The sequence below is a fragment of the Pogonomyrmex barbatus genome, unplaced genomic scaffold, assembly GCF_055798465.1.
Source record: "Pogonomyrmex barbatus isolate J1 unplaced genomic scaffold, ASM5579846v1 scaffold16, whole genome shotgun sequence".
In the NCBI taxonomy this organism is placed as follows: domain Eukaryota; kingdom Metazoa; phylum Arthropoda; class Insecta; order Hymenoptera; family Formicidae; genus Pogonomyrmex; species Pogonomyrmex barbatus.
Genome location: NW_028297112.1, coordinates 4,246,089 through 4,261,950, shown reverse-complemented (window position 1 = coordinate 4,261,950; position 15,862 = coordinate 4,246,089). Strand labels below are relative to the sequence as shown.

The 15,862-nt window shown below is 37.4% G+C and overlaps 1 protein-coding gene and 1 non-coding gene across 2 annotated transcripts; one reads left to right on the top strand and one right to left on the bottom strand.

The window, feature by feature from the left end:
* Window positions 1-86: 86 nt before the first annotated feature.
* On the bottom strand, window positions 87-11,091 carry LOC105426608 (calpain-D). Its single transcript, XM_011637905.3, has 11 exons — window positions 10,134-11,091; window positions 9,283-9,638; window positions 7,812-9,175; window positions 7,387-7,626; window positions 6,915-7,307; window positions 6,489-6,790; window positions 6,341-6,377; window positions 5,948-6,273; window positions 5,540-5,882; window positions 5,291-5,469; window positions 87-5,225 (listed from the first exon to the last, which is right to left on the bottom strand). The coding sequence occupies exons 1-11, from the start codon at window positions 10,532-10,534 to the stop codon at window positions 5,045-5,047; spliced, it is 4,122 nt and encodes a 1,373-aa protein (XP_011636207.2). The 5' UTR covers window positions 10,535-11,091; the 3' UTR covers window positions 87-5,044.
* Window positions 11,092-11,855: 764 nt separating this feature from the next.
* Window positions 11,856-11,928, top strand: TRNAR-UCU (transfer RNA arginine (anticodon UCU)). Its single transcript has one exon. It is a non-coding gene; the product is annotated as a tRNA-Arg (tRNA).
* Window positions 11,929-15,862: the final 3,934 nt, after the last annotated feature.

Sequence of the window (15,862 nt, the reverse complement as noted above, 5' to 3'; positions counted from 1 at the left end):
ATGAGAATGACACCGTTCTTTTTTCCATTTCTCTTTCTTTTTTCTGTCTCTCTCTCTCTCTCTCTCTCTCTCTCTCTCTCTCTCTCTCTCTCTCTCTCTCTCTCTCTCTCTCTCTCTCTCTCTCGCTCTCTTTCTCTCTTTACACCTTATTATACAAATACAACGAGACACCGTGTGTAATTCTTATATCTTCTTCACATATTAAGAATATATTCCTAGGTACTCTGCGAGGGCGTGCGATCATCTGTGAAGCGATCCGTCGGTTCTTACGGGGCGGCGGCACGCGGATAAACCGCGCTAAAGCAAATTAATTGAGTGATAATTGGCGAACGCGAAATTCTGATTGCCGAGCCGGCAATCATCCCCGAAGGGATTCGCGCGCCGCCGACACGCGAGATTATCCAAACGGACATTTACGCCTCGCACGTCATCGTCGTATCTCGATCTCGGTATATCACTCTCTAATTGCACTATGTATATATATATATATATATATATATATATATATATATATTTATATTTATATATATAGAATGCATTACGAACTCGCCGCGCGGTTTATAGCTGCGTGTGACAGAGACACCGAAGCACATGCAAAATAACTCAAATATAACACAACAGCGTGCGAGTTTTCGCCGGCTCTTCCTCTTTCCTCTTCTCTCTATACCATAAATAGAATAAATTATTCTTCTTCATGTACAAATGGTACTCCCTCCAGGGTGTTTGTGCTTACATAGGCCTGCACACTCGTCGCGCATTTAGCGTTCTCTATTTCAAAATTAGTTATACTAATAACGCTCAATCGTGTCGAATTTTATATGCTTTTTAATCGCGAAATGAAAAGAATTCGAGCGAAGAAATTTTAATAAGTTATGATATAATCGGCGCTGAAATTAATCGCGCAACAGGCCTTGTACGCTGTCTCAATCTTCAAAGAAGAAAAAATTGCGAGACAAAAATAAAGCAAAACGTAACGCTAAACGCATGACGAGCTATTATTCTTAAATGTAGAATATATCTTGTCCGCTTCTAGCTTGTGCAAATCTTTCACGGCGATTGTTTGACAGAACGGCGATGATCGAACTTTGCCTCTTTCATTATATCAAAATATATCAAAATTGCGAAACTAGGACAACCGATGGTATTTTTTCTATTCTTTCAAATAGCATCAGACATCCTAGCTTCGATGTGCGAATATTTTTCCACGCGACAATAAATATCTGCGGGAAGATCTGCGTTAAGATCGTTCTAAACGTTTCAGACATATATATGAGTCTATTTTCATAAAACGTAGCGAACGTGTGAATTATGGAAACGCTCTTGTATAAGATATTCGGAGGATATATCGATTAAAATATATCAATTACGAAAGGGTAATTTAAGAAACATTCTGAAAATATCTCGGGCATTATAATGAAAATATATGTATATATTTTCCAGTAGATTATTAGATAGACTAGAGATAGAGCTCGTATCTTAAAAAATATTAAAAATATCTTCAATATTATACTTAGATTTTTTTCTCAACAAGAGACGTCTCGACAATACACGTAACCCCGCAGATTTTCTTTCGCCGCGTAGAATTACATCGATCTTCTCTATATATAAATGCATGCTACAAGTAGTAAAAATAAAACACGCGTGTCTCGCACACCGCGCACCCTCGCTAATAAATTAATATTCATTCACCGCTTTGACAAACACCGCGCCGAACACGCGGTTTTACAGCGCTGCAAAACGGGAACGCCTGAACGGTTTAAGCCTCGATGATTATGCAATATGTAAAATAGATCATTTGTTTGCTTATACTGCGGACAGAACGCTCTTGCAACGTTACATTGCGACATGCGAATGTATGGTCATCGTCGGGGAACGCTCGCCGTCCTCTTACGTGGGGTGTATCCCGTTATCATATGGCACTGGATATCAGCATGGTAACTACCCGAAGTAAGCCCTCGCGTAAATGCAGCTCGTGCTTGGTACAAAAAAACCGAGGATCCTCTAGCCATCTTGCGTGCTTAAGAACGTGATTTCGCGATGAATGTATGCCTCGACAATAATAAGAGGAAGCGTGTCTCTTCTCTCTTTCAGTCAGCTTTCTTTTCTCACACCAACGCTATCGTGTCAGTACGAACGGTACGTCTTATCGCCCAATTTTCTGAAGCATACAACTCTGGTAGTTCGCGTTTTTTATTTATGAAACTATTATCTAACTTTCTTCTTTTATAAACAAAGGCCACTCAAATACAAGAACCTACACTGCAAACACTAAGTGTATACATAAAGAATAAATTCTTCCAACGTCTCGACGAGTTAAACGACAAACTTCGCAGACAAAGTTTTCACTTAATCCGAGAACAATTACCTGGAGTGACATTTACATCTTTCTAGTAAAAAAATAAAGCTCATATCAATTTGATTGTACTTTATGTACTTTAATACATTTTTTACTTTAGCTTTTCAGAAAATAATGAAATGTTGCTGTTATTTATGCAAATCCTTAAATATTAATAAATTAGAAAACAATTTATTATATATTGTAGGTTGTAAATAATAAGTGATTTTTAATTGCGATGTAAAAGATACTCCAGGTTTACATAAAAAGAAAAAAAAAACAAATAACTATTTCCGGATTAATTATTCGAGTAATATCAAACGGTCATTTAAGTCGCAAGCCACGAGGAAATCAACACTCGGTTATTAACAAATGTTTATTGAATTCTGAGCGCATCACTGTAGAGATTCATTATCTGGACGTATTTCCGTCAACGCGAAGTCATCAATACGAAGTTTTCAAACGGACATTTCCCGAAACTCTTCATTTAACTCTTAAAACTAGTTACTAACATTTAGGCCTCGCTAAGATAATTCGGCCTGTTGTTATGAGATCGACGTTAGGGGAACGATGATGTCTCGTTTGCATTTTTATCTCTTTGCGAGAGACAATCATGTGAATCGAATCGCGATTTGCGATAAGGCGAAATTAAAAAAATACATGTAAGTGTATCAATACGCGAAGTTTTCATCTAAAATCTTGATTCGACTTTACTAATTTAACTTGACAAGAACTATTTAAGTGATCTGAACAATAGCATTGTAATTTACACTGACAAAAATATTTTCAAAATAGAACTTACATAATAATAGACCATTTATTTGAACAAATAAATTTCAAGTGGACATTTTGTACTATTAATTGAAATAGCGTTCATTATGTTTTCTCAGTCTGTTAAATGAAAGATCTTTTAATAGTTTCTAATTTTTCGGATCAATGGATGATCACAGCATCGCGTATTGTCACATCACATACATATTCAATGTATATAGAGAGCGCCAGATAATTTTTGATTCGATATAACTGCATTACACAACGTATCGCGCGTGTTAATCAATCATTGTCTAAAAACATGGAATATAGTAGTTTGATATTAAAACCGAAATATCAGAAAAAATTTCCATAAAGAATTAATATCATAACTTTTATATTGGATGAATAAACAACAAAACAATTTATAAATAAGATTAATGTCTAACTCGCTGACTGCCATGCTTGTGCATGTATTTTGCGACATATTTATTGAGGCAAAAGAATGTAATTAGTGTATATTGAGTATCGACGATTTCAATTTTGCCCCCAACTAATTAAGCGATTTTATAATAGAAACAAAAGTAGGCTTTATACATACATTGCATAGAATGGCAGTGAACGCGTCAAAATACTTTAAAACTTTTAAAAGAGATCTTTGGTTCTCTCTTTCTTTTTTTTTTCTTCCTGTAGCCATACGTTATATCTGTTTTAGCAAGTTCTCTATCCAGTTACGAAATGGAAACAACAAAGTTTAAACAAACGTTCCATCCTACAATTAATAAATATCCTTATATAAGATTCCAATTTCTTTGTTTTATCATACATATATTAAATGGAACTAAGAATCCAAGTTCCCTTAAATGCAAGTTTCAAATACGGCCTTACAATAGGATCGGCATGTGAACATTGGTTAGACTGGAAATATCACGATCACGATTGCTATTTTTACAGTGCCAGAAATTTCAAAAATAGGAAAAATGTAAAAATATAAAGATATAAAACAAAATAATTCATTACATTTATTATCAAATTTATTATCTAATATCTATGAAATTGTTACTTTCATTGTATTATTTTTTTCTTAAGAAAATCATTAAAATAAAATTCACACTCGGAGATTTATTTTTAAAATCGAAGAAATTAATATAAAAAAATAATACAATATATAAAACAAAAGGTCATTGAAGTTTAAATTCTGATTCACCGAAGATCATTTTTGTCTATCGAAGTCTTCGGCCAAAAACTCGGAGAGGTAGCAATCGTAGTCACAATCTGTGTAATCGTACTACATTCTAAGCAATTCCAAAAACAATGTGTACGGTGTTCCACACACATCCTTTCCATTTTCTTTTAATGTCTCCTAATAGGTTTTTATATTATTATATTATTATGTAATCTTTTAGGTTAAGTTTTTTTGTCATTTCTTACGATGCTTAAATGTTAAGTTGAGAAAATAATTTTTTTTCGTTTATATAACAAGCAAAATGTTCAACTCGTTTCTTCATAAATATTCAATTTTCCATAAGTCTTTTTTATGGGGCTCAATGGTTCCAGCAGAAACACTTAATTTGCATGTAAGTTTTATTTTACTTTTTTTTTTTTCATTTTAAGTTCGTTCTTTCTCTCGTTAGCGCATGTGAAATGCATGACTCACTATTTACTCGAAAGAAAGTACTTTTTCACTGGGTATAGAACCATTGTACGTTAATTGTTATTTATTGTATTACGTACAATGCTGAGCATGTTGCAATGCTAAGAGCATCCATGAAATATCATCAGCTAGAAAGCACAAAGAATATTGTAATGTCTTCAGAATGTTTTATAGTGCGCTGAATGTTTCTATGTTTCTTGCTTTGGTTTCTTTCAATTTCTCAACATTACGCGTACGAGAATGCCGCAGGTTGCAATTGACAACTCTTTCTTCGTTCAACCTTTGTTCATTTTGTGTTTCTTTCTTCATGTTATTAAGCGAGGACTGTGCAAACCTTCTACCTGAGTATCAATTTGAGGACAATGTTGTGTATCAGGCGGTCCCCAATCGTGCAAATTTCCACTGTTAGCTAATCTGTGCGTAAGTCGATGTGCTATTGAGAAACCTCCGCTACCTTCCAACTGCGTTAGAACTATGATGACTTGTCTGAAATCAAAGTATTAATGTAAAAATTTGTCCTATTAAACCGCAACAAAGTATAATTATTTTACCTGTGAAGGGGAGGAACACTATCGGCAGTTCTGAGTTGTCCTCTCGTGGACACGACGTTATAGCTTTCATGGCAGTCGCATTTTACGTGAATCCACTTATTTACGTGACGATTTTCAACCATTACTACTAAACCGGCCCACCCTTTAGTTAAGTAATAAGCGGTCATGCCTTCTCTACCCTGTAAAAAATTTATACATGATATACATTTTAGAATTGCTTTATGCATTATTTAAGATACAATAGCTTACTTCATGTCGTTGTCCTTTAGCTAATGTTAGACTTATGATAGCATCAGCTAAGACAAAAGCCGGTGGTGATATCTGCTCGACGAGAAGTCTCTTTGAGCTATGAATGGCGAGAACATATTCCGGGTAGCTAGATGTATCTTCCATTCCGGTGTGCCAGTGATTAAAGGCTAGACATACGACGATATATAGATCTCTCTCCAACATTTTATGACAGCCGACAAAACCGCGTACTTGTCGCTTGCTATGTTCTACTAATCTACCGACTTCTGGAGCAGCCGGAGATCTTGTACGAAATACCACCACGCATAAATCCAGTTGAGAACGTTGCGATTTTTCCGAATTTCTAAGGAATTAGATATTTATTAATATAATCATATGATATATTCGCGCATAATTTAATTGTCTCACCTTTGGCCTTCTTGGAATAACGTAAATTCTGTTTCGGTGGGTTCTAATACTGTCAGAAGAACACACGACAAATGTCTGAGAGACGACAACGGAGGAAGAGTGCCGCGCAATCTCACTTCGCTCCATCCGACTCTAGTCTTGCAAATGTCAATACAATCGAAATATTTTAAAACATCGTCGAAAGATATCCAAAACACGCCATCTGAAGCACCATGCGGCATAAGCATCTCTCGTAATTGCGGAGTCCATATAGGGCTGTCATCCGACCAATCCCCTTTCCAACTATAATGACCCCAAGGATTGCGTAATCGTAATAACCGAATTCCCTGCACAACAATCACGTGACATAAATACCTGTTTCATTAGGTTATGCATGTCATTCGTGATACTTACCTGTACATCACGAACATCAAGGACAGAATATGCATGTCTGAAAGACATTCTTTCAATTAGAAGCAATCAATAAAAATAAAATCGACAAAACAGAAAATATAAGAAACAAAATCAAACTTAGACATATATAATTAAGTATTCAATTTACCTTGGCCTTAAACCTTTGCGCTGATATTCCTCTTCGTCAACCTTCATATTACCGCCTCCACAGCTAGCACCCATTAAAAACATAGCTTGCCTCGAGGACAAAAGTTGTGCCCATATTAGGTCCCTATCGAGTTCGTCTTCGCTTGGCAATGCTGAAGGTTGTAAAGGCACGCTCTCACACGGGGCACCAGTTAATGTCGCTAGACCTTCTATAGCACGGCCGGATACTAAGGCCTCGTAACAGCCATGTATTTTAGCAACTGCTTTCTCAATTAGCGGCACCCAAAGTTGTTTTCTTTTTGCCTTCAATGTAAGATGCAATTCATGATATTTTATTATAATAGAAGAAAAAAAATACATTTGAATATATATATATATATATATATATATAAAATAGCATATATTTATGTAGCAAATAAATATATACCTGAGAGTACACTAAATGACCTCTCTTATCACAGGGTAATAGATCATCGACGAGTACCGTCGTCCATTTTCCATCTTTACACAGTCTAACTTGGTAAGCACCTTCGGGACATGTTTCTTTCATGACCAAAACTCTTCTTACGAGTTCATCGCTCTCGGCCAAAACAGCCAATGCCGATAGCAACCAACAATTTCCTAATACACCTTGCGAGATATCAGAAGGTAGGGGTGTCCTAAAGACAGCCCAAGGCAGTTTAGAATCAACACTCGAATCCACATTAATTTGGTGTGGCCTTCTCCACTGAACGACGTGATTATCTTTCGTATCCGCGGGATTATAGTACAGGGATTTCGGAGCAGGCGGAAACGAATCATCGACGAACGGCTCATTTGTCTATAAGATAAACGTAAAAAGTGTTAAGTCTCATTAAAAATTTAGCATTCTATGATATGGTCTAAATTTATGCTATTACCTCTTTGCAATATCGTACAATGCGTTCCCATTTTTCCAGTGCTTCTCTTTCCTCCAATTGTCTAAGATTTTCCATCACCACGCTCTCTTGCCGTTGGATCCTAAGAGTATTAGTGCCCGACTCGAGAAGTCTAGGTATCCCTCTATCTCCAGACGCTTGGGACAATGACTTCGAGCTTTGGCACATTTCACAGATAACAGTCGTGCTCTTGTTCTCGTATGTGCACAGTTTACATTGCCACTAGACATATAAAAAAAGAAAATTTAAATAAAGAAATGAAAATAGTAATGATTACTTCATTGTACAATGGCAAAATAAAAGATAAAAGCAAAGCAGTTAAAAATTAAAAGAATAAATCAATCAAGAATTATTATGCTTGTATGTTGAATATTTTTGAAAATCTTACGAGAAAGGCAAGTACTAACTTGAATGTGTGATGGATCTCTGGTCCTCGAGTGCCTTTTATCACCCGCTGACGAACCGTTTCTTCTTACAGAATTTCTATGTCTCGGGGTAACCGCTTTGGAATTCGTCGGGGTTGAACAGAGTCTCGGACTTGGGCTCCGTTGGCCAAGAGCTCTATTGTCTTTCGGGACCTCCAGGAAGTCCGCTAACGTTTTACAGGCGTTGCAGTTTTGCGCCGACAACGGATTTCTCAATGTGCATGACGGGCATACCCAGCTTTCGCCTTTACGCAGAGTGGCATCTTCCAGATGCATGATGCTTTTCAGTTTTGAACCGCAGCAAGCTTCGCATGTCGTTCTCGACGCAGCGTTCAATAGAGTACACTTTTTGCATGTCCATACTGGTGAAGGCGGATCGATCTGATCGTCCAGATCAGATTCTGCCGTAGCTAAAGTAACGGCTTTCGATGGTATATACCTAACGCTGTCTCTCGATACCACGATCGGGGATTGTGCGTGCGATGGATAGCTACTCGTATCCTTCGTGACGGTTATCAAACTAGGTTGCGTTAATGAGGGCGGCGATCTGGACGAACCGCAAATATCGCAACCGCTGGACCACAACGGGTTATATGCGTAAGAACACTTTCTGCAGGTCCACATGCGCTTCAATGAACTCACATTCGACACCTCGCCCACCGGACTAGTCGCCTCGCTGTGTGCCTTCGTCGGCATCAAACCTAACTTACTGCTTTGTTTCTTTGGCAATGGCGGTGGTATGTCGGGATCCGTGATCCCAATGTAGGAATACTTTGGTCTCGAGTTGAATCCAATGGAATGCGGCGGCACCGCGGGCGGTTCCTCGTCATTTAAACTCCTACGATTAACAGTCTTCTTCTGCGTCACATTCGCGACCGAATCAGCATCGGAGAAGGACCTTCTGTAAGATAGAGGCCCGGCGGACGATAACGCGCGCGATACCCAGGCCGGCACGCTGATAACTACTCCGCTGCAGGGCGCAGAGCTTCTAGGAGCGTCGCATGCCTCGCATTGCTCTAAACCGGGCGCATTGTTCAGCGTGCAATTGTCGCAGCTCCATAAGCCATCGTCCTGGCGCGCTTCTGGTACCACTAGGCTCGTGGGTCGTTGCACCACATGTTCTGACAATTTTTGAACAACAGAACCATTCGATAGCGAACGACTGACTTTGGACTTGACCCGTTCATACATAGAAGGACTGTGTCGTTTTGGAGAACGTTGAGAGGTATCGGTATTATCGGTGAACGGAAGCGTAGTGGACTCCATTGTTCCAATTGACGGCAAAATCCAGTCTTTGTGCCCTCTTCCTCTATCACTTCGGCTTATACTCGTCAACTGTGCCATACCTGTAAAATTTTTTAAATAACGACTTTCAATGATCTAAAATGTCCTTACAATTTCCTTACAATAATGTTTTTACAATAATGATCAATTCTGCACATACGTCACTTACCTGTACTAATAATTGTATCATTGTTACCACTCTTGTTTGCATCTCCATCTAGGACGTTGGCCAAAAATCCAGACGTAATATTAAAACGATTCTCTTTATGTAGATTAATCTTTTTACTTTTGCGCGCACCAATTTGCTTTCCGTCGTTCTGAGCTATCGACGCACTGGCATCGCAAGCCGCGCAAATCAATGAGCTGCAATTATTGTCCAATAAACATCGAATGCAAGTCCACTGTGTGACTAAAGAAGGTAAGGATGAAAAACGCTTCAACGGTTTCCTGTCAGTTGAGTTACCGCACCACGAACCACAATGTGAATTTTTCCTAACGTCGGCTGCAGACAAGTGTCTCTCAAAACTGCAAGTTTACAGATATATATATACTCTAAATACAATTTTTAATCATGATAAAGATAAAACTTATATTCCAGGAATAAGTGTTTTTAAAAAACAATTGTACTTTGTAGTCGAAAAATAAAACAATTGCTATCAGTGTTTATCAGCAAACTATAATAAAAAAAACAACATTCTATCAAACATCAAACATCAATTTAAAAATCTACAAATTTATAACAATTTTATACTTGAGGTTCTCTATTCAACATAGGCATGCTCGATGTAAATTAACAGTAGGGAATTCTTATTTATAATTAAATATTAATTTATAAAAACAATATAAACATAAGCTAAAGAAATTAGATATCATGTTTCATGATAAAAGTTTCACACAGGTATCTCCAAACAAAGTCATAAGTACCCATGTAGAGCGATAAGATATCTTCAAAGCGCACGCAAAACACATGAGGAAGGGAGCCAAGAGAACGAGGAGAAGGGATGAAATCACGATGCTCACCCTTGAACAGCGGCACATCGGAACTCGTCGTGCTGATCGACGAATAGAGTCTCCGTCGGGTTGCGCGGCAATTTGTCCGTCCTCGGCGGCGGCGTCGGCGGCGTCGATTCCCCGGAGGAGATCTCTTCCCGTGTGGGACACTCACCGTCTTCGCGCCTTATTGCCGAGCGTCGCGCGCGATCCTCCGCGTGCGCTGCGACCGCCGCTTTTCCGCCTCCCCCCTGATGTGCGCTATGCTCCGCGGCTACGATCGTGGCACGATCCTGCCTGCGATCGAGGTTGGCCCTCTCGTCGCTCCTGAGCCGCGTTAGCCCGCACCTGGCGCATCTCGCGCTCTCCGTCGGATTTATCAGGGCGCACTCCGAGCAATGCCACTGCAGCACCGACGCGATCGAGCCCATTCTCCACGCGTAGTCATGGCTCCCCCGCTGCGCCTCTCTATATCACCACTGTCGCGACCACGGACACGACGGCGTCGACGGCGACGTCGACGGTGACAGCGACGGCGATAACGGCGACGTCGGCGGCAGCGGCGGCGGCGGCGGCGGCGACGGCGGCGGCAGCAGCCAGCACTCCACGTATAACGGCGGGTGCGGCGCGACGTCGACGACCCTCGTCGACGGCTCTCGTCCGCAACCTCGACTCACGCTGCTGGCGAACACCCGCGCGAAACTCTCTCCTCTTCCCGTCGCTCGCTCCGTCGCCGCACGCTGCACGACGCGGGAGGGACGCCGCGACGCGACGCCGCGCGACGCGACGTGACGTGACGTGACGTGATGTGACGCGACGCGACGCGACGCAAACGTGACGTGACGCGAGGCCAGACGCGACGCGTCCGCCGCGGCGGGTGAACGACGGCGATCAGCGGTGCCGCGGGATCCGTTCTCCTCGTCGTCGTCGTCGCGAGGATGTCGCCGTCGTCGGTCGCGACAGGAGCCCGCCGTTCTTTGTCATATGTTCCACGACGGCCATCTTTCCCGTCGGATCCCCCATCCCGCGGACCCTCTCATCCCCTCTTCCGATCGCTGCGAACGCAGGAACGACGCGAGGTTGTCCTGAACGAAAGACTTCCCGAAAATTACAATTGTATTATTGTCTTGATATTGCGTGTCTTAATATTGCAAATTTCAAGTTGACAAATTCTAACTGTTCATGAATGATGATTATATGATTATATTATATTATATTTGTAATACTATTGAGGAGTTGTTTTGAACTTTGTTATTACTTCATATGATTAAATAAAAACAGAAAACAATAGGCCCCTATTTTTTTCACGGTTCACAGGTTTGTTTTTCATAGCTGACTACATGTATACATTTCATGTACTTAAAATGAAATAGATATATATGTATTTAAAGTTTGACAAAAGCGGGATAGAAAGTTTTAATAGTCCAGTGACAAAAACAGACATCATATTTCTGTTTTTTTTTTCCGTAGTGAAGGAAAAAAGAAAAAGTAAATCGTGAAATTTAACTAAAAAAAACAAAATTATGACAATAATAAATAATAATAAATAATCATATGCCACTTTTGATTATGTGTTTTTAAATCTATTTTTAATCTGTTTAAATACATTTCTATGTAAATGTTTTTTATTATGAAATTTTGTGGCGTACGTTACTGAACATTTTAATTGTTACGCATACTAACACATCAATGAAAGAAAGAGTGAAAGATGTTCTACTCCTCTTATAGCAACCAAGGTGCTGAGTTTACCAAGTCCCTGTGGCGCAGAGGATAGCGCGTTGGACTTCTAATCCAAAGGTCGTGGGTTCGATCCCCACCAGGGATGCAAGACAATCGGAAGCCGCTTGTCACAATTTTTTTTTTAATTAAAGTTGTTATCACAGTTGTAGAAACAATTGAAAATTAGTGGCAGAAACATTTTATTGTATGTTATTTTACAATTTTTTTATGAAGTTTTGTAATTCAACTATAATATTATTGTTCTGATTCTGAAATGAAACCTTTGAAAAACAGTTCGTGTGATTGAATATTTTATTCTTTCTTAAATTTCTTAAACATCATGACGTCATATGTCTCTTAAACGTCACTCTATAAATAAAGAATAAAGAAATTAAAAATCTATAAGCCTACTATAAACAGAAGATACTTTTTTTACCTAAAGTGTCAATAAAAATTTATCGTCGTTGCGAAATTACGTCACACTGTAATCTTGAATTAAGTTCAATTTTAACTTGCGTAAATTTTTATCAAAGAAGGATCGAGTATTGTTTGCGTAACGTCTATAAATATTATATTCACATAATTAGTTTTTAAATTAAATATATATCTCCATATTAAATGTAAATCGAGTTGGACATACGTTCTTGTTTTCCGAAAATGTTACATATAATGTTATATATAATATGTTATACATAAAGGTTATATATAATATATATATGAAATATTATATATTATCATATTATTATATTGTAAAATATTTCAATAAGCTTATTATTTCTTCAATAAGCTTATTGAAGAAATAATATAGGATTATTTAAAATATTCGGACAATATTTAGCGAGATGTTAATATATTCGTCGTACTTGATTGTCCATAAATACTCGGTACCTCATTACAGGATGACACATGAAACTCTCCGCTTTCTGGGCCTATCCAGATTTGTTCCTCCAAGAAACTCACGAGCATCCCCTTTTGGTTACCGAGAGAGACAGCACCCTGTCGGTTTATTTACGGAAACATCTCTTCTTTGCCTCTTACTGAGAGGCGCCTTACTTTGATTGCACCAGCTCCTAACAGTGTTTCAGTTGTTCGATTTCTTGAAGCGAAAATAATTTTGGAGCAAAGGAGGTCTTCGAGCGTAAAGAGAGCAGAAAGCAAAGTAGATAAAAAGGGATTAATTACAAAGAGACGCTATGTCTCTGCGTTTGCAATCAAAACTTTTATTTCAAGCAACAAAAATTTTATGTTATTATATTTTATACTCTCTTGTCCCCGATGGATTTTCAATAATTCGTGGTGTATTTGTAATTGAATAAAACGGCAAACTTATTGTTAGTTACATTCCAATTTTATTATTGGAACAAAATAATGAAATCGAGATAAATCTGTTTGCGACCATTAAAAACAAAATGTTATTTATTGCGTTACGCATATTGCGTAAAAAACCTATTTTGTTATCGATACTTGTATACGTAAATGGCGACATTGTAAAATTATATATTTTAAACGATATATTTATCTTGTGCGTCAAGATATGCTCAAGGTAACAATCACATTTCCATTATTATTGCGAGTAACAGTTTTTGCCAAATAACGATGACGAAACTAGAATTTTCCGTTCCAACGGTACCAACGTTTTCATTATCGTTCGCCAAGCAAGAAACAACGTTCAAACTTTCCGTTTTGTCATGTTACCTCCATTCGAGCGCGTGGGATCGACCGTGCAACGATAGCATGTTCCTGACTTTTCATCTTCTGCCCGAAATGATTTCTCGGACTTTCAAATCACGAACACGATCGACCTCGCACGTTTCGTTCGCCGTAACGCTCTTTGGAATGAAGCCAGTACGATTTACTGCCAGACAGCCAGTCGCCGTGTCCGCGCGACTTTTCATCGTAATCATAAAACGGCTTCATAAATAATTACGTTGTTCTTCCACCCTCATTTGCGGGAACGGCGGACACGGGCTCTTAATTAGCGGCGATTACTGCACACGCGATAGAGCTGCGTTCTACAACTCCCTACGTGGCTATCGAGTGTCGTTATATAAATTGCAATTTGTTGCTAACGGCAAAACTGCGTCTTTAATTATAAAGAGCTTGATGCATATATTTGAACAGTCAATTACATAATTGTAGATTATTTAGCTAAATTCTATAAAAATTCAAAATTTTTTGGTGCTAACTTTGCCTCTTACATTATTTTCAATGCTTTAAATGCAGAAGTAAAAGATCTGTTTATATTAGTTCAATTTTTCTTGTATTGACATTTTTATCTGCTGCAAATTTTTATTTCAAAGTTTATTAATTTTTCTTAATAATGATGATAGGAAATGGTAACAACTGCAACAGAGCCTTCTAGAAAATTTTGAAATCTTGGCAATTGACTATTGCCCCATTGATTTACTCTGGCAATGAGTCAATTATCCATTTAACGCTATTCATATTTAAACTCGTATTTTAAAATTTAGGTCAACTTGAGAATTATGTCAGCTTGAAATATTTAATTTAATTATAAATGAAATAATTAAAGTCAATGATTAAATAAATTATTTTTTCAAAAATCCCTGTTAAAATTAAATTTAACGTTTACCTATAAATATAAATTTATCTATATTTTCTTATTTAAAAAAAAATAAAACTTCTACACGTGCTTCTCATTATATATATAACAATCTATCTGGGCAATCTATTTTTTAGAGAGTGTAGATTCTTACTTATAATAAAATACAATAATAAAATAATATTGATCGATACTACATTTTTTTTAGTCTTAGCTGGATACTGTAGCTCAATGATGTTTTATTTCTCTGTGATCTTCAAGACATAACTCCATCGATAGGTCCATAATTTTATTTTTCTTTTCCTTGAAAAGCTTGTTTTATAATTTCATTTCCTAAAAGTTATTTAATATACATTTATTAATATGTATCAAATATCTCATATATATGATCAAATAATATAAATTTATAATTTTATCTTAACGATATTATAATTATAGATGTATATAATTTCATTACGTATTTTAAGTTTATTGAAATTTGTTATTTCATTTTGAATAAACAGCACTAGAATCACGATGATGTAAATAATGGAAAATTTTCCGTAAAGTGATATCATAAATAAATCCGTTACATCTGTTTTCGTATCGTGAAGATTGTGTTGAGTGTGTGCTAATCTTTAAAATAAAAAATATATGCAAGGAATATAGCTTTTATATATATCCGATAAAATTTATCTAATCAATCATTCAAACAATCGCTTGTATATTATTGTTAAATAGAGTGCACATCAATTATTATATAAAACATTTATTGAAAAATTAGTTTACAAGTGTAATATTTATCGTTATTATTATCGAATATTAACATCTTTGATATGGCATGACTCACTGTAATTAGCCGATAGAATATTGAGGAAGTCTAATATAACTCACGGAAAAAAAGTTACACACTTATCGCGTGGAAATGCCATTCTGCCACATTACGTCATTTATTTTCCACAACATTAACTGATGCGTGTCTAATAACGGTTAACTCTATGACGCAGCTTCTTCACGCGTCGACAGATTTTTCTTCGCTTCACTTTGAAGTAAACAGCTTGCTGCGAAGAAAATGCTGCGTTTAATGTCGCGATTATTTATAAAGAACTTTCTTTCGGGATCGATAATGTAAACATATTTTGCCGGAGGAAAAGCATCTTTTAGTTTCCGTATTACGAATCACGTACTTCAAGACTTGTTTTACATTAATAAAGAATACACACACAATTAAAAAAAAAATAATAGCAATAAAAAATTTTATATAGATCTGTTTTATTATAAATAAATTCTTAAAATTTTGTTATTAAACGGAATTTTAAAAACTTTTGCGAAGAAAACGCAATGGCGAGTGCGTATCTCGTTTTTACGTCATCCTGTTTTTGCCAGACGTTTTGATACCGACGGCTCTGCGGTCAGTATTTACTGCTATCTCGTCGCGTGGCAACGCAAAAGCGTTTTATCAGTGCGACCATTGTCAACCACGTATGTGCGAAATAGA